The sequence below is a fragment of the Phasianus colchicus genome, chromosome 1, assembly GCF_987193195.1.
Source record: "Phasianus colchicus chromosome 1, bPhaCol1.hap1.1, whole genome shotgun sequence".
NCBI classification, from domain to species: Eukaryota; Metazoa; Chordata; class Aves; order Galliformes; family Phasianidae; genus Phasianus; species Phasianus colchicus.
Genome location: NC_143436.1, coordinates 46,209,519 through 46,229,206, shown reverse-complemented (window position 1 = coordinate 46,229,206; position 19,688 = coordinate 46,209,519). Strand labels below are relative to the sequence as shown.

General features: G+C 39.6%; 1 protein-coding gene and 1 pseudogene across 2 annotated transcripts in view; one reads left to right on the top strand and one right to left on the bottom strand.

The window, feature by feature from the left end:
* LOC149919545 (uncharacterized) overlaps nucleotides 1-3,958 on the top strand; it is a 32,151-nt pseudogene extending 28,193 nt beyond the window's left edge. Inside the window, exon 17 of the transcript XR_016464938.1 lies at nucleotides 3,343-3,958. The product of XR_016464938.1 is annotated as an uncharacterized LOC149919545 (transcript). The remainder of the gene's footprint in view (nucleotides 1-3,342) is intronic.
* Nucleotides 3,959-4,169: 211 nt separating this feature from the next.
* The window catches only part of VEZT (vezatin, adherens junctions transmembrane protein), a 58,783-nt gene continuing 43,264 nt past the window's right edge, over nucleotides 4,170-19,688 (bottom strand). The window contains exon 13 of the mRNA XM_090136814.1: nucleotides 4,170-18,324. Within this exon, the coding sequence (XP_089992940.1) occupies nucleotides 17,729-18,324 (596 nt within the window). The 3' untranslated portion in view covers nucleotides 4,170-17,728. The remainder of the gene's footprint in view (nucleotides 18,325-19,688) is intronic.

Sequence of the window (19,688 nt, the reverse complement as noted above, 5' to 3'; positions counted from 1 at the left end):
TTGTTGATAACCCCTTGGCCATCTCAGCCAGGTGGAGCTTACAAGTCATACTCTGTATTTCACAGCTTAAACACCTATTTGCACATGCCACAGTGATGTAAAAGTCATATGTCTCCATCAGCACAGGTAATCTGTAACATGAAAAGGACAGCTCAACCCCTTGTTGGCACACAACCAGACCAAGAAGGGTGGTAATACAAAACCCAATCAGATAACAAAGCCTTCATTAAATATATTTCAACTCTGGCAATTAAATGAACTTCAGCATGACAATTTTTTTTTTTCCCTTGAACATGTGAATGTACATACACAAACAAATCTGTCAAGTGGTTGCTCTAAGGGGCAGTTTGAATCAACAGAATTATTTCTGTAGTGTAAATATGGGAAGTTTGCTAATCTGCATGAAATATTCCTAGACAGACGGAAGAAGGAAATTAACCTCGAGAATGACCGTCTCAGTCAAAAAGTAGGACAAAGAGAACTTGTGCTAACTTGAAAGACGGCCCCATTTTACTCCATCAGTCAGCTGGAAAGATACAGAAGGGTATGGAAAGGGAAAAGTATGGGATGAACTCCTAAGACCCTACTGTGGATTGTTTAATGTCTGTGTTTAATATTTAAAAGTTCCCATTCTCCAAAAGGTTACAAAGAATCAGGACTGATATATATATATATATATATATATGCTTACAAAGCCAACCTACTGTTGCCAACAAAAAACCCATATTTTATTTTGATTTTTTTAATGTTCTGACATATTACTGCTCTGAGGTTCAGAAATTCATTAGTATTAAAGTTCATCTTTGACCTTTCACCCTTTTATGTGGAAGAATTAGTTGGGGAGAAAAAACATTCCTCTTTGCCCTGGTTTGCTTGTTATGGCTCCCTCAAGAATTTCAGTCCGAAAACTGAAACTATGCCAGAACTATGTTGAGCCCCAAGAGGAGGAAGAACTTCCTCCCACTCCAAAATGCAGCCATCCAAGTTTTTCTCTCAGCTCTCATTAAAAGCTTGAGCTTTACAACACTCTGGACTTGAATCACTCTGGTAGGGCTACACCAAGGTTCTACCGTGGAGAGAAGGCACAACCTGATTGCTTGTAGTGGCAGGAATAACAAAATTCCCCATGTCTTAACTCCACAGAATCAACCAGGTGAATTGTAATGAAAGGGGCAGCCTGCTCAGCCCTGCTCTTAGAACAGTTTCAAGGCACTGCATGCTAATGCATCAGACTTTGCATCTTTGCAAGAGATTTATCCACCACCTCCTTCAGCCTCTTCATTTTGTACAATTACAGAACACGCCTATCAGAGTGTAGCAATGCTATCTATAGGCTTTTAAAAAAATCTGTGGGCAACCTGCAGTAGCAAAAGTCTCCTTCCCTGTCTGCTTGTTACAGTTTTCACCTCAGCCAGGCTGAAAGGGAGTCATAGCTCTAAAGAAAATAACAAAAATTGTGCATGCCCGCCAGGTTCTGGCAGTGGGAGGATATCAGTGGTTAAACAGCCAAAGAGGTGTGTTGGGTGTTGCACTTACACAGGACAACGTAGTGCTTGCAGCAGCAGCAGAAAATTATTTCAGTTATCACTATGGGGAACCCAAAGGCTAGAACAGACCAAGGAGCAGGGACAACACCAAAGCAGAAACTCCTTCCGTGTGAAGCAGAGGCAGAAAGCTGGGCCAGAGGCTTCTTCTTTTGCTCTCTGTGCTTCCACCATAGACAAGGAAAGAGTGTGCAGAACTGAGGGAGAGCAATAGCAGAGGTACGAAGGAGAAATATGAGAACCTGCATGTCAGATCAGAAGGACCTGTGCAATGAGAAGTAGGAGGTGGAAGCAGGAGCAGCCTAAGAGTGTCTGTTATGGGGAGCAAATATGATTCTGAAAAACGTAATAAGCATGGCAAGGAATGCATGTACAATTTAAGTAGGAGGAGAAACTGAAATGAGGATAGGAAAACCAAGAGAGTTGAAAAAGTTAGAATGTATGAGTGCAGAGTTCATCTCAAGGGGAAAACAGATGAAGCGTTACAGCCACAGAATCAGTAGCTTAGGCCAAATGTTATTGTCATCTCCACCTGCTGACATGCACCCAAAACTTCGTCCCAAAGAGAGCTTTGCTATGATACCAACACAGCCCACAACATTTGATTTAAGCAAAGAAGTGCAGAAATGAGGACCTATATGACAGTGTAACGGTGAGCAAGTATGAAACACACTGTTTACTCCTTCCAATTCTGCATTGCTGTGAGTGCAGGTAAAGAGAGCTCTTCATAATGAGACAAACTACTGGACTGAAAGAAAAATGTTTCAGTAAAACATGGCTATTGTAAGAACTTTTGACTATAAAACTGAAAAAATTGATATAAAACACTTGTTTCTCTACTACCCACAAGCAAAAGCAGTGTTCTACATCACATTAAATACTGGTTACATTACAGAGGAATAAATAATAGCATAAGACGAAAACAATTCAGTGGTTCTCTGGCTTTCCTTCTAGTGAATACAACTGTTGCATTGACTCACAGAATCACAGAATCACCAAGGTTAGAAAAAAAAACACCAAGATTATCCTGAAGTATTCAAAGATTCTTGACTCTTTGTCCCCCATGCTGAGATCTTCAATGAAATAATCCAGATGTTTCCAGCTGTGGAAGAGTGGGAACATCCCACAACACAAGCAGCTTTGGATGGAATGTTTGCTTAAATGGTTCTTACTGTTTAAAATCCAATTCACTTATACAAATGCCCCTTTTACGCTGCCACAACAATGACAATAGGCCATCATGCCATCATTCCTACACTGACCAAGAAAAGGCTGACAGTGCTCTCACCTCCATTCATTTCTTCTTTCAGTTATTGTATTACTGCAAAATGCACCACAAATCTGAGTTGGCTAACAATTGTTAAGTTCTAGCACAAAACAGAAAAAAAGGGGGGAAAAAGTGTTCTTTTTCCTATGCCTAACTGAATTGTCTGTTTTCATCTTCAAATATGCCATGTTTCACCATACCCAAACTGAAATAGTAACAGAGTGGATAGCGCTGGGTTTTGGCAGACCATGAAGCAGAAAGCAAAATGCTGAGTTACACACTGCAGTCAGTGGGGATTAGCCTCAGTGTTTTGAAAACTTGGAGAGAAAGTTTTACCTTTTGATTTCCTAAATGAAACCCAGTATTTTATTTAACAGAGTAAGTCATGAAAGGTGAAAGCTGTAAGCCATAATAAAGTCATAAGTCAGAGCTCCTAAGAACTTTGCTTGTTTGTTTCTCAACCTGTAGTTTTCATTTAGAATAAATGGTTGCTTTTGCCAATTCTGCATTGTTTTCTTCTCTTCTTTGGCAGATGTACATTCAAGGAAAGCTACTCTTTGCCAACTATATTTTCAATGTGTACAGCAAGTCAACTAAAGACCTTCAAAAACAAATAGCTAAGACAAGAAACGATTACCGCATGGGTTACTGTCTTCCAGCTGATTTCAGGTTCAGGTGTTTACTTTCCATCGTTGTTTTTAATTGCTTTGTTCCAAGACCTTTGGCACTTTTCTTCAATGTCTTAAAAAGTACCGTGACCCAAAGTAGCAAGTACAGCAGTTTCGGCATCAAAGTAATTTTGGTGCACTTACAAGTCCTCCATCTTGTCTACTCCTTCCTGTGTCATTCAGCAGTTAAAACTGCCTGCCCATAACTGCTTGAGCTGCAGAACCGTTTTGTGCCAATCCTGACAGTTATTGGAAGAAGGAAATAAGAAAATGCAGGTGAAGGTCTTAGATACATCCTTCATTTCTTTTGTACTACATCTGACAGACATAGCTGTTTTAAGGGCTGTTGTATTTACTTCTTGGCACTATCCATAAAAATTAAATTGCTATTAAAAGACTGACTATTTACTTTAGTCAGATATCTTCCAGCAGTGAGCTTCTTCATTTAAATAATAGTTGCACAGAAGCTTTAGAGGCATAACCTGGAAAAATAGCAGCTGAGGGTTAAATAATTCACATCTGCACACTGAGCCCATAGCTCAGGAGGAGCACTCCCAGTAGCTAAAGCACATGCTGCAGCAGTTAGCTTTCTTGCAGAACAGTTCCCAAAGAACAAACGAAAATGGGCAGAAAAGGGAAATAGCAGCAACTTCTGCAATGTATTTATTACAGAGTTTTTGAGAGCCCTATCATTATTTACAATTTGGTGGTGCTCCAAACAAGTAATCAGGCCTGAACTTTAGAGAGCCTGGTATGAATGCATTCCACCACTCGTTTAACCAACACATCTTATTGGGTGTGATGCTGATGAGCAGTACTATTAATAACTGATAAGCAGTTGACAGCAATGATAGTAAAGAAGAACACATGACATATTCCAAAACGCAGCGTGCACCCTTTTACTGATCTGCTCCTAGCTATTAGGTCACAGGGCACAGAAAATCTGTGCCTTTTGTGCACTTCTTTTTAAGTTAAGAAAATAATGCATCTCATTTGTATTGAGCATCAGAAAACAGCACATGCTAGACCATTCTTCTCAGAAGGAAGCTTATCGCTTCATGTGCACAGAAATCAATTACTGGTGTTGTAGGTAAAACAAGGATCAAAATCGGCAGGTAACTGGCAGCAATATTTTCAAATATATTAATTACTGGCATGATATGCTTTCCCTTGCTGTCAGCGATAAGCTGCAGCCAGGACAGATTAGCTTTAGGCTGGGTGTTTTTGCAAACGCTCCTCTGAATGGCTGGAAAGCCTGCAATGGTGTGTGAAATTCCATGTGCAGATTCTTGTCTACATGAGAATTTTCTAAATATTTCCCACTGTGGCACCTTCCTTAAATGCAGCTTTCCAACTGAGTGCACGCAGTCACACAGACAGGCATTTGTGTAACCTACAGCTGAGTGGAACTGATGTCACAGGTTGTCACAGAGCCAGTACAGTTACTGTGTGTGTGTTTCTGCTCCTTGCTACAACAGCACCATGACAAGAAATCCTCAAGTGCCACCACTGGGACCTTCCACAAGGGTCTTTTATGCACAGGCTGTGAGGACATGAGCAGGTGCAACTGGAGGCACAAAAAACAGTCTAAATGAAGGAGAAGGTGATAAAGAGCCAGAGAAAAAGCCAAGGCTAGGTGACATAGCTGTTTCCATACACTTTCATATGGTGCTAAAGAGGTGATTAATTTCATCCTTCACTAAGTGCCTAATTATAGACAAAACAGTAGGTTCTCCAAGAGTGGATGCTTATGGTATTTTCCCTCTTGTCAGCCAATATACTAACTTCAAAAATTTCCAGATACTCAGCATATAGGTAGGTGCATGTGCACATTCTGTTCAACTACTTACTTGATTTCAATGCCTCAGACTCTTCCTTCCTCTATACCATGCCATGAAAACAATAATATTGAGAATAGGACAGCACTCCACGGAAGATATTGCACTGCTAAATTTGGATTAGCATCAGTGAAATACAGAAGATTCTGCTTTTCATGGGCAGGATAAGCAGAGTTGTATCATTTCTCTACGTGTTCACAGACTTATTTCTTGCTGGACAGCATTTTCTTCTTTGTGAAACAGTTGTTTCTCTACTAGAAGTAAGCAAGCATATCCTGATCTCGCTTGCTTCATTTTTCCTCTTCGTATGCCTGGAAGATGAGTTAAGCATGGGGACAGCACAGAGAACTGACTGGCTTAAGTTGAAGGCCACATTTCTAGAAACAAAGTGCCTTTAGATTCCTCTCTCATTCTCTCTTCAAATCCTGCTTCACTCCAAGACCACATCTTTACCAGCATACACCATCAAAAACTACCAGCAATGAGACTTAACATGCTTCATCTCTCAGTACATTTTTTATGTATTGTCCACTTGTTTACCCTATCAGTAGCCCACTATAAGTTTCTTCTTTTCCATCTTATAAAAGCGTGGGCTGCAGAACAACCGTAGGGAAGCTTAATACAGTACACTAGTGGTGACAGTAATTACATGTTGGGATCAGTGGAACAATGTGATAGAGATCTGGATGACTGGCTTTTTTAAGGCTGGTCTGGCTCCAGCCCAGCCAGAACAAGTAGAGGAGACCAGGTCACCTGAAACAATACAAATATTTCCAATATGAAGCAGCACAGAAAAAGGATGAGAAGAACAGGTTTTAATGAGCGAAGGGAGAAACAGAGGTACAGCTGATACAAAAAAGTACACAATATAACACAAGTGTCTAATAAATCAGCAGAGAACTGGAGAACAGGAAGAAAGTTCCAGATGGTTGAAGAAAAGAGGCATACTCAAAAAGATACAATCTTAAGTCTTCATAGATATATATACATTCGTGGCAGTATAGGAAACGTACAGTTCTTACATAGAAAATATCGACTATCTGAAGTGGTCATATCAATTCCTGAAGAGTATTTGCATATGGTACAATTATGAAGAACACACAGAGGCAAGCATTCAAAAAATCTCCAAGAAAAACACTGTGGAGTCCTCTTGGTAGACAGCTTCTTCTAACAGCAGCAATTGGATCTGTTCAGTATTGCATGTGAAAACAAACAAACAAAGCAGGAAACAGCAAAGAATAAGCAAGACCTTTTGTACTACCAAAAAAGTCACGCACCAATTAAGCATCAATATTAAATATGTCAGAATAGATAGTCCTGCTGCACTAAACATCCCCTTGCCTTTCAAGATCAAACTCCTTGCCTTCTTCCCTGATCATCTCTACAGATTCCTTCCTGGGGACATAAATTAGGCGAGGGTGAGTCATACCAGTGGGAAGAGCAGTCGTTAACCTCAGAGCCAGTACAGGGAAGACTTACAGGAATAGATGTGCAGCATAACTCCTATAACACCAGCAGAACCTGTAAGCATTTGTTCTGCTCATAAACCACATAGAATCACAGGGGCTGGAAGGAACCTCAAGAGACCATCGAGTCCAAACCCCTGCTAAAGCAGGTTCCCTACAATAGGTTGCGCAGGTGGATGTCCAGGCTGGTCTTGAATATCTCCATAGAAGGAGACTCCACCACCTCTCTGAGCAATCTGTTCTACCTTCAAGTCTAAGCATTATGAGTGAGCTACGATGTTTTGGCTAAGAGGAGCCAGTCTGTTGCCACTATTTTGGCACTTCTGGAGCATACAGAAAAAGTCTGTTTCTTAGGAAACATGCAAATAGACAATGAGAAAAAGTATCTCCTGCAGGACACCTAAGCTCAGTTCCTAGGTTAAAGATCTACCCGCTACTGGTCTTCTGTTATTCTATTCCTAAAGCCCCATGTACAGAGCCACTTATGTAATGCTAAAAGGGATTTTGGTAATAATTACTACACGGTTGCACAGCATATAGGTCTCTGAAAGATTATGGGAAGGTGCAGCCAGAAGCATAGGACACCCAGAAAAACATTCTTTCCTCAGTCAGCACTTACACAGACAGGAGTAACCAGTGCTCATTACTAAAGTGCTTGGCCTAACGAGCCAGCAAAATACACTGCAGGAATTAACTATAGCCAAGATCGCTTAAAATGAATTTCATCTTCAGGATGAAAGTGAAATTATAAAGAAACTTCTGCATAAGAGACTGAACAACAGTGCTGATACAGCATTTATGCAGCAATGCTGTAAAAGCATTCCCTCTTCCATTCAATCATTACTAATTGAAGGATAGGTAAACAATACTCGTGCCACCTAGACAGCTGTCAGGGATATGAGATAAGGAGAAAGGGTCACACATGCAATAGTGAAGCAGACTTTTATTACAGACCCTGAAGAAATAATAGAAGCAAAAAATACTTTCACAATGATTAACATTACAAATGAGAAAATGCTTTCTAAAACTGGTGAAGGACCTCAGGTCCTGTTTCATATCCTTGGGAAAAAAGGAATGATGTAAAATGGGAAAGCAAGAGAACGAGAAAGATGAGAACTGGGGAGAATTTCACAGTCAAGCAGCCCTGTCACAATGGAAGAGCAGAAGCCCAGGAATACAAGTGGGTCATGTCCTCCTGCTCCTAGCATCCAACCCATGCCTTTAGTTCCCAGAGCCTTAACGTGGACAGCCCGAAGGCTTCACACCTGCTTTAAAGCACTGCTTATCTAAACCTGCTTGAGGCCGATCTCAACAACACTGTGCTTAAAGCAGTGCCAACAAGTGGCAGGCTGGGTGCAGAAGAGGCCCCCAGTGGAGCCAAACCAGATGGTTTTTCAGTGCCGTCTACGGAAAGTGACTGACATTATACTCAGTTTTAAAGAAAAAAATACGGAGATAGATTGACATACAGCTTGATACAACAGCACAGCAGGAATCTTTCTATGGCAATGAAATGTAGCTAAAATATAGCTCTTTTTTTAAGAGCTGCTGAAGACTACCAGTCTGGTGAATATTTCCTGTCTCCACACTGAAGAGGAATTGTAGATCCTTTCCAGCGTCTGAACTTCAGAGCGTATCATGTGTGAATTCCCTCTGTAGCCCTGCCAGAAGCTCTTGTTGCAGTTTGTTCTTTCAAACATTTCCTCTTATAGCTTAGCTTTCATTTATTAACGAATTAAAAAGCAGCTTATCAAGATTCTTTCTTTTCCTTTGGCTTTCTTGGAAATCTAGGGTGCCTTAGGCCTTATTTTGGGAAATGCTAAGACTTAGGCAGGAAATGCTGAGGAACATGTATTTGTTTAGAGGCTTAAGACAGGGCAGATGGGCATACAAGCACTCACAGCAGCTCAGGTACGAAGCCCTGGTAAGAGAAAACTTTTTTCTAACTAATGGTGTAAAAGCAGGGTGCATTTTAAATAACTCCATGCAGCCTACTTGGTAGAAAATTCTCTTCCATTAGATAAACAAGAATTAAACTTTTCTTCTGAGTAACTTGAAAGTTTGATAACAGAAAAATACGACTTCTTTGCTAGGAGAGACTTTCAGTGTGATACCTGGCAATATACATGTGCAGTCAGAAGCATGTATGTGTTTGTGTGTGTGTACATATGTGCATATAAACCCCTTTAGAAACAATCCATTAATGCTGCTCGATAAAAATTCAAAACAGTTTGGATTCAGAGGAGATTCAGTAGCAATTACGTTCTGAACACATACGCTCTGTGGCAGTGGGAAAGGTTTAAGAACAACTGCTTAGATTTCAGAGCTTCTGCAGCTTCCGGACAGGCAGCTGTGGGGCCAAAGCACACTGGCACAGCAGCTGAGAGCACATTCTCTCTCCTGCTGCAGCAGGAAAAAGCAAGTTTATTTAGAGGAACTTCTACTCAGCCTACACTGTGCTCCCTTCCTGTTGGAAAGAACGGGTAGAGTTTATGTAGTGATGAACATGTTAAAGGATCAGCTTGCTGGGGAGTTGTTACCATCTTATGACCACTGAGGAGTGAGTGCTCTGAAGTCCGTAAAGGAATAGGAGGGCCAGGTTGAAATGCAGGTAAAGCTCCCTGGAAGGAAGGTCAGGACAGACAAATTACCAGCCATAAGAATCCTTCTGTTTATGACAAGGAATGCATAGCAGAGCCTCCACGTGGGTTCCTTCTAATCTGTCATGTCATCAGGTTTAGACAATGTGTTTAGAAACAAAGCAGAAAAGCAACCAATTTCCTAAAAACTTTGTAGCAGAATGCTGGAAGAGAGCTGCTGCTAAGAGAGACCACTGGAGGAAAGAAAACACCTACCAAAAGCTGGAACTTCGAAAGACAGCTGCAGGATCATCTCAGCCCCTAGTCTTCAGCACATCTCAGCACAACTCTTCCCAGAAGTGGTCAGGCTAGGAGAGCTCCTCTGGCCCTTGCAAGCCTTGGCCCTATGCTTTGAAGTATGGTGACTAATGGTTATGCTTCTACAGGGAATATACAACTTGGTGCATTATAGAATAGTAACTAAGGTGGGAAACTGAAAAGCAAAACAAAATCCATCGGTTTGTTTGGCCAATGAAGAGGAAAGCTGAGAAAGGAAAATTTGATTGGAATTGCATGCGACATGGATGCTGAAATAGAGCAAGATAGAGACAATAAGCCTCAAATGCTTTTGAAGCTTCTTGCTCCTGAGCAGGTTTCTCTGAGTGCTGTTGCACGATGTATACACAGCACTCCACAACCTTTGCAGACCTCAAGCACGCAGGTGCATGCAGACTGTGAGCATGCACTTGGGAATACTAAGAGCCTTCAGAACAATGCCATACCGAGCAGCACAAAAAACGACAGCGTGAACTTGTTTAAATTTGACCACCTGTGACTTTGGATGAAAGATCTCAAGGACAATTAATAGACTTCTGGCTTTTATCCCGTATTACATTTAAAGCCTTTTATTTTTATTATTTTTAGAAACACACATCAAATGTTATAAACAATCCTAATTGATGGTGCTTCTATTGAGATCAAATGCATGACTGTTAATAAAGACTACTGAAGAATTATATTAAGCACTAACTTTTTTTTTCTTTTTATTTATATAGGAATGGATGCCTTTTTAGTAGCACAAAGTAATGGAAAGTATTGGTCACTCTCTATTTGGAAATTTGAGATTATTTTCATTTCTTATCTGTGCAGCTGGAGAAGGTCAGGAAGCAGTCTTTAAATATTAAGATTTGTGCACAGGTCAAATTGACTAATGACAGTTATTTTGGGACCTTGTATTAAAATGACCATTATTTCTAAAACACAGCCTGGTGTTTTTCAGCGAGGCAGAATTACATATAAAAGCCTTTCAGTGTATACTGACTTTGTTATATATCGTTATTTCCGTTTTGACTGTAGTACTCCCCATTAGGGTGTCCCATCTTCTGATCAGTTCTCAAGTCAGCTGGGAAAGTCAGCATGCACTTCTAGACCTAGTCATAATCATAGAACAATAGAATGGCCTGGGTTGAAAAGGACCACAGTGATCACCTAGTTTCAATCTTGCTGCCATGGGCAGGGTCATCAACCACCAGACCAGGCTGCCCAGAGGCCTTGAATGCCTCCAGGGATGGGGCATCCACAACCTCCTTGGGCAACCTGTTCCAGTGTGTCAACACCTTGTGAAAAACTTCCTCCTAATATCTCACCTAAACCTCCCCTGTCTCAGTTTAAGACCATTCCCCCTTATCCTATCACCATCCACCCTTGTAAACAGCCGTTCCCCCTCCTGTTTATATGCTCCCTTCAAGACTGGAAGGCCACAGTGAGGTCTCCCTGGAGTCTTCTCCAAGCTAAACAAGCCCAGTTCCTTCAATCTTTCTTCACAGGAGAGCTGCTCCAGCCCTCTGATCATCTTAGTGGCCCTCCTCTGGACATTCCAATGCTGAGGAAACAAGCTGTGTTACAAATACTCACACAAAAGATTTTTTATATTTTAAAATCTCAAACTTTTAAGAATGGTGGTATAGGGAAGGACTATAGGTGTCACAGGGATCAGGAAGGTGAAAATAGTAAGCAAAAAAGAAAAAGTCTCAGATGACAATTTTAATTTTACTGGCAAAAATAAGCAGTTCTTAGAGGTCCTATGGGGTCGTGTTGGGTAGCCTAGGCCTGAAGAACAAAATAAAGAGCAGTCAAAAGAAGTGAGGAAATTAATGAGTGACATCGTCCTCAATCAACAGAAAATATGGAGATGAAGTAACACAAGGAGCTGAGTTTTTCCCACCTCAGTACAGACACTAATGATGTAATCCATGGCACATAAACACCGATTTAAATTTGAGCTACGGCATTCCTCCTCATTGCCAAGGCGTGTATTCCTTCCAGCTCCCCTGAGATGCTACTGGTGCTCTTTCAACCACACAGTGAATTCGCTGAGAGATCCAGCCATACTAAAAGCTAAAGCTGCAGTACATTTCCAGCCAGGCCGGGCTCCTAGATATCTGAGTGGCTGCAAAAGCCAGACTAAAGGAGGCACTGAGATCACAGCCATGCCAAGACCATGGCAGCCTGGGCCTAGATTGGTTTCAACCGCCACAGAACAGCGTCCCCTAAAGCAGATTGTCTGTGAAGCCTTTGAAATTTAAATCTGAGCAGGTATAAAGGTCAAAATATGCTGATTGCATAAAAGTATTCATGTTTTGGTCCAATTCAACCCTTTTAAAATAAGCCACTTTGTAATGGAGGAACAAGCCTTTTTCTTCTACTAAATTACAGCTACTGCTTCAAAATCCTGTAGTAATTTCATAAAGTGTGAAATGGGCTAACAGAGCGTGTAAGATATCGGATCAAATTTTATTCCTACAAACCTGCCAATGACTTAAGAGTTGGCAGTGTGACACGTTAGGCAGACAATCTAAAACAGTTACATACTGAGTAGCTGTAGCTCAAACTGTATTGTTTTATCTGTACACAAAGAAAAAAATCATGGAAGGTAGATTTAACCCTACGTATGGTCATGCCTTATCCTCATAGTTCCATTACCACTTACTTGGCTGCTGCACAAAATTTCCAAGTCAAATACATCAAATTACATATTTTTTGGCATTTAGAATTCAAGGTGGTAGAATAAAAGCACACAGATTAAAGAATTAAATGTAATGAGAATAAAGCACACCTCCAAGCAGTTTGCAAAAATGAGTCAGAAGCCTTCAATTTGATCTCTGATACCTACATATTCTCCATCACATTTTTGTGTGATAATGTATTTTGTCATACATGCCTACTCATCAGAGATCAGAATAGCTCTGAAAAATCAAGCTGAGATTTAAACAAGTGTTGTTTGGCATCTTTAGTTTGTGTTAGACCAGGTGGCAGCTGTTGGAAAATCATTTTGATTTAACAACTCCTTGTTTTGTTAGCAAAGGAAAACGCTGTCCAACCAAATCCTGCTGAGAGTGAATAAATATTTTTCCTCCATCAGACCAAATATTTTCATTTATCATCACAGTATCTAGGGATAAAAGATCTGAGAAGATTTTGTTCCTAGATGGACTCAGAACTACTTTAATGGTTCTGTGTTTTATGGGAGTGATTTTTACTCTATACTCAGCACTGCTGAGGTTACATCTGGAGTACTGTAGCATACTTTGGCATCAAAGTACTTATACATCAAAGCACAGGACAGATTTCTAAGGAAAGCAATCAAAATGTGGAAAACGTGACCTCTGTGGATGAGCCAACATAAGTGGGCTTGCTCAACTAAAAAACAAACAAACATAATAATGACAAATCTTCTAGCTCGTAGAAGACCATAAAAAGATGAGCACATCATGGCATTGGAACTAGTAATAATCAATCAAACGTGAGCCTGAGCAAATTTGTTCAATTGTTTGGAAGAAAATTCCATCGTAAGCTGTTAAGCTGACGGCTACTCCCACTGGCTCAAGAACTCCCTGAGACCCAAATAGTTGGGAAGCAGCTCATCACTACATAAGCTCTCTTTTTCCTAGCCTTCTCTCAGCATCTGCTATTAGTCCCTGCCACAGATGAGATATGAGAGTGGCCAAACCCTCTGCACTGACCAAGTGCCTTTCTCATACTCTGCTCATTTTTTTCAGATAAGACTACAAAAAAACCCCTTTTGTCTTACGAAAATAATTCTTCATTCTAAAGAGTAGTTAACCATGGGAACAAGTCACTTGCAGAGCAGCCCTTCACTAAACACTTTAAAAGAAGGCCAGCTTAGTATACTCGAGCCCTTATTCTTGTTTGAAAAAGAAGGCAGACAACAAGATTACAAAGTTCAGCGTAGGCCACTGACTCTACACAGTCCACCGTTTATTCTTATTTTTTAAACCAGCAGAGAAATTAGTAAGACAATTGCAAATTCTGCTGTTCAGATGCACATAAAATTTCCAGTGCTGTAAACATAAATGCACTCAGAACAAATTCTGAAATGTCGTTAAAAATGGCCACCCTTCCAAATGTCATCTTGAGGTTTTATAACAAAATGCAAAGCTCAGTGATATCTAGGAACCCTCTGTCAGGAGTAAAATTGCCCTGTTAGTGCAACCAGAAGACCTCTCACGTTTGCCAGTCTTGCTTACAATTGACACAGGCACATTCCACTCCATCTGAAAGAGTCTGTATTGTCCGTAATTCTCAATATATGCTTCCATGACATCAATGTTAATTTTATGTCACGAAGATATACACTAAAAAAAGAATCACTACTGTCTTTATTATAGATCTTTGTCCCCATTTAAGTATTTACTTCCTACCTGTATCTTTAGCTGTAAAATTATGCTACATAAAAGATGTAGTGGTAGATTGAAATCCAACCTAAGAAGCAAATACCATCTTTGGAATGCCTTCCATATAGATGGGAAGAAAAGAAATTATTTAATTTTATGTCATTGCTGGTTTCTTTACAACTTCACAAAGCTCCTAACTGGGAATAGAATACACAGTTATTGTTAGCTCTGTTCTTCACAAAGAATTTTGGCTGTGATACCCTTTGGCTTGCTTCATTATTTAGTGTGGATTTCCTGATTAACATATTACAGAAAGTTACAAAGCTCTAAGAAATAAATGTTCTGCTTTTACAAAAATCCCTACCTACGCTCATGAGCCAAAGAACACGGAACAGCACTTAGACCTTGACATGCCCAATATATTAACACAACTCTTTAGCTCTAATACATGGTTCAGTGTGTTTACACATTATTTTAAATGCACCAATAAATAAAGACTACAAAAATAACCTGTCAGGTTCTTAAAGGAATCTACAGCGTGTACACACAGTCCTGTCAGATGACATTACCATGAGGGACTCTGGATCATAACAGACTATATGTAGACAGAACCGAGTTATGAAATAAAAGGAAGCCATGCTTTGTAAGCCGTAGATTGTTAGCCAAATTTTTATGCAGGGAGTATATTCAGTAAATTAAAATAAATGACCTGATGGCAGTTGCATATAATGCGATTATGGGGAGAGAAAGCAAGTGAGCACAGACATTCATTTATACAACTTCTAAGACTGCACTAAGTAAGACCATACAAATCAATTAATTTTCTTGCAGAAAATATATTCGTCCGAGTAGAAATCACAGTTTGCTCCAAAAGGTCATACTTTCAGCATACTCATATCTAACGTTGAAGTGTAATTTCACAGTACATAGTCTCTGCCAGTAACATAAATGTGAACAATCCTGAGCCTCTTGCAAGTAACACAGCATATGCCAATACAGCTGTCTGGGGGTCAATGCTGTAAACTGCATCACTGGAATAAGCAACGTAAAAGTAAACTCTAAAAAGGCTAGTTTTTTTTGGACCAAGTTGACTAAGTAGGCTGATTAATAACACAGGCACAAAAACTTGTGTTGAACCCATCTGATGGGTGAAAGTGAACAACTAAAGGTAGATGGGGTTTCTTAGGAGGCCAGTTTCATCACCAAGAGCAGCATATTATAAAGCTAGGCCCCAGATGAGCTGGCAAGGTCTATTTTCCTTCTTTTACTAAGGACTGCAAAGGAATGAAGAACTAGCAAGTCTCACAGATGTAAAATCTGAAATCTATTTTAGTAGCATTGCAAAGAACTCATGTGCCTACTGATTTTATCCAAAACTGTGAAAAGAGTTATAACTCATATTCTGAATTTGATTATTTCTCCAAGTTGGTATCACAGCCATCTACACTGTGAACTAAGTTTAGGTGAAAAAAGAATTAGTTTTGGGATACACAGTACCAGATAATAAGATATTGGTAGGTGACCTTGTGGAAAAGCATTAATGGAACACACAGTTAGGCAGTCAGAACAATTAGCTAGGAACAAAAAACATCTGGGCACTTAGTGAAGGATCAAGGATCTCAAGTCAAGGATGAGGAAGACTTATTTTTCAGAAGCATGGGCATTGCTTCAAACACCACTTAACCAAAACAGTTGTTCTAGACTCGATTGCTTACCACAAAGAAAATAAAATAGTCTTTCATCAACTTATTCTAACCTTTATGGGTCTAGAGAAGAATATATCCTGCCACTTAGAGGAGGCTTAGCTTCTGGATGTATTAGCATCTTCCCTAATCCCACTCCTACTTCCACTCACCCATCCACTCGCACATACTTAGGAGTACAAAATCCAGTGTTACTGGTTAGTGAAGTACATCAAAACATTCTTTTTTGTCTGTGAGGGAGAAGACAGACATTATATTGTGAAATCACATACAACCTTCTCTATAAATTGATATTCAACTCTATAGGAACTATGGATAAAACGTACATATTTGTAGCATTCACACAAAATTACTAGCAAATGGAGAGTGTGGTTGAAAGAAAGCACATTTCTTGATATGTGATCAAGAGTCCCATCCTGACCTGCTGATCTTTGTTAGCTTCCCCACTCCTCAAGACAGCACCCTAGGAAAGATACTGCTCTGAACCACTTGTATCTCCACACCCTCTATTCTAAAAAATCAGCAAGCCTTAAGAGACCATTAACAAGTAACTGCTGAGGCATTGTGTGACTGCAAGTTTATCCACATCCACACTAAGAGGCTGTTTACACCATCAGAGACACGAGTCCTTCACTTCATTTTGCATCTGAGAGCAAAAGGAAGAGAAGGCAGGAAAACCATTAACCGGCTCCTCGGTGAAGTGACCATTGCCATATCAGCTTGCTGCTTTTCCTAACACCACTGCAGAAAAACAACAACGTACATAATCTCAAATAGAATCACCAACGTTGGAAAAGACTTCCAAGATCATCCAAGTCCAACCATCCACCCACCACCAATACTTCCCCACTAAACCACATCCCTTAGCACAACATCTAAATGGACAGTGATGTTTAGATGTCAGCTAAGTTACAAGATAGGCCTTAGAAAATAGTTAATTCTTGTTCTCTCACAGATCTTAATCACACAGTTGTTATCTAAGAGAAAAATGAAAGAACATTAGGGAAAAGCAAATGCATCATTTAAGGAAAATACTGTGTAAGTTGTCAGATAATTTTGCTTCTGGACAAAAAACAGTATACAAATCAAACATTATATTAAGGCTCAATTTATAAAAGGTTAACAAAGGATTAATAGCTATTTTACTAAATAGCTATTTAATTCTCACCTATTATCAATCCAACAAATTGCTTCTACTTTTCTACAGTACCTTATATTGATTACCTCAAAATCCTCCCTAACGCATACTACACATTTCTCTAAGATGAATTACAACATTTATGAATCATTTATTAACCTTTCATAAAATTCTATATAAACCTTAACATGAAGTACGACCAACTTCATGTATTTCAGTCCCATGCCCCAGGATACATAAAATACAAGACCTTTGAAGTTTTTACTTAAGACTATGTTTTAGCCAGGAGCATCACAAGCCACAGATTCACCAGTGTCTACAGTGGCTCAGCCAACTCACTGTGGACAAGAGCAGTGGTGGAGGAAGATCACAGGGAACAGTTCAGATTCTTCCAAAACAAATGCCCTGTTTTTTTTTATTGGAACTAATGTTTGATTCCAAGATAACAAAATCAGAAAGCAGAAGACAGTCTGATGTAATTCAATACATTGTTTTTCATTCTTTTTAGAAAAACAACAACAGCACTTCATGATATAAATAAATAAACCAGAAAACACGAAGGTAATCTCCAAAATTCATCACTAAGATCTTAAAAAGGCAACAGCCAACTGCTTAGTGGTTGCAGCTTAAAGTTGTCTTACCTGCAAATTTTCCACATACTCAGAAGTCCCATTTAGTGTCTCAGACTCAGGGAACAAGACGTATTACATTTAGATCTCCCAATTTTTTTTTTTTTTCATTCAGCATTTTTAACTTCAAACCCCCACATTAGTTTTTTTGTTTTCCTTTTTTCCTACCAAATTGTCTGTTGTTGGTTTTTAAAAGTTCAGATCAGACTTGTACTTTTCCTTCACTCTCAGAGCCACTACCTTCATTCTCAAAATCTTCCATCAGGTCTTCATGTTCTTGCCCCTTCCCTTCCTCCTTCTCCTCCTCTTCATCCTCATCATCATCATCTCCAAAAGTCTGTTCCTGCATTGTAGTAAAAGAGAAAGACCTGGCAGCAGCTTGTGCAGCCAGACCAGATGTGAAGTTAAAATCTGTTGATACGTGAAGCTGAGCCAGCCTATGCTTTATTTTTGAATGCAGTGCATCCACAGAGGGAGGCTGTGAAACTTCTACTCTATCTGTATCGCTTGGCTTGAGATCTTCAACTTCCCCTTCATACTGATAGCACATTATCTCTTCAGCCTCTGTAGAAATACCTTCTTCAGTAAGACTGTCTTTGTTTCTCTCCATCTCAGGATCTTCGTACAAATATTCTGTCCTGCTTTTATCAGCAGCATTCACTTCCGAATTAGAATCGCTTTCTTCAGATTTATCACAACTTTGGCTGCAGTCCTGCTTTTCTGTATTTGAATTCATGTGTGATTCCAAATTATTTAGGAGCTTCAATGACTCTACAGGAGACAAGGGTTTCACTGCAGCTTAAAAAGGGGAAAAAATGAATTGATAACTGAAAGCAAGCTGCTATGTATAAATAATATTTGTGTCTGAAAAGATGCAAGATTGGAAGTGTCAAAATGGATTAAAAACCAAACTAAACAAAACAGTAACAACGACAACCAACAACAGCAATGAAAAAAAAAATCAAAGAAAACCTAAAACAAATTGGTGTTTTCTAGCCACAGAGGTGAAATGTGATAACTGCTCGTTAGAACTAAGTTTTAAAATGTTTGATATAAAAAGATGGCACAAAAGTGATTTTTAACAATGGCATTGAGCGTGGATGATGCATTCCATGATCAAGTTAAAAACAGGTAAAACTTCTGCACTGGATACAGATTTGAACTGTCTTTGTTTTGACAACGGTTTACCTAATCCAATAAAGACAACTGGTACAGAAATAAAGTCCTTACACGCAATATCTGATCTCACATCACAACATATAAACACAACACGTATTCATACAGCCAGGTAAGATGTCCTCACAAATTAAGTGTGGTTTAATTTAGCCTCTCTTGAAGTTAGTAGCAGCAGCGAGTCCCATTGCCAGCAACGGGATGCTTGCCAGGAAGTCTCTCCTCCCAGTGTTAAGGGTTAGTATAACTTGGTACAATCACTTCTTGAAGAACAGATGTCTCTCTTTTTTAAGATAAACGATACAATGTCCATTTCCAAGTAACAGATTCCCTAAACTGCAGTAGCTCCATTAGAGTAGCAGCACGAACATAAATGAGCGGCAACAGCAGATTCCCAAGTAGCATTTCCCTTTCTAATTCCATTCTGACTTTACCCCTGTAAGCAGAGATGAAAATAACTCTGGGAAATAAGGAAACTTTTCATGGGAAACAAAATGTATGGTATTAGGATTTTTTCCATTGCATCCTATTGCAGTCACATTTATTTTAGCTAGTTGAAGGTAGGCGTATCACTACAGTTGTCACATGGATAATTATTTTCACTACCACGCAAAGGCTATAGATTAGAATTTGTATTCTATTGTTTGTTTTAAAAATTCACATACTGAAGGAGCACTGGACCAGACTCATTTCAATTACTGAGCAGCTGACCTCATGATGTGCTCTTTGGGCATATCAACGTGCTGGGAGCTGACCTCTTTTATATAGAAACCAGCCTCTCCCATCTGTGAACCAAAAACCTTAATAAGTGGCTTGCTAGGTGCCTTGATTAAAGCCTCAGCATCTCCCAGGGTCTTTTTTTTTCCCCCCAAAACAACTGCATATTAGTTTCAGAGCTAAAAGGAGACAATATTAATTATTTTCATAAACCATCCTCATATATTTAACTTTTGTACTGTTTAGAAGGAATCTGTGATAAATCCTAAGCA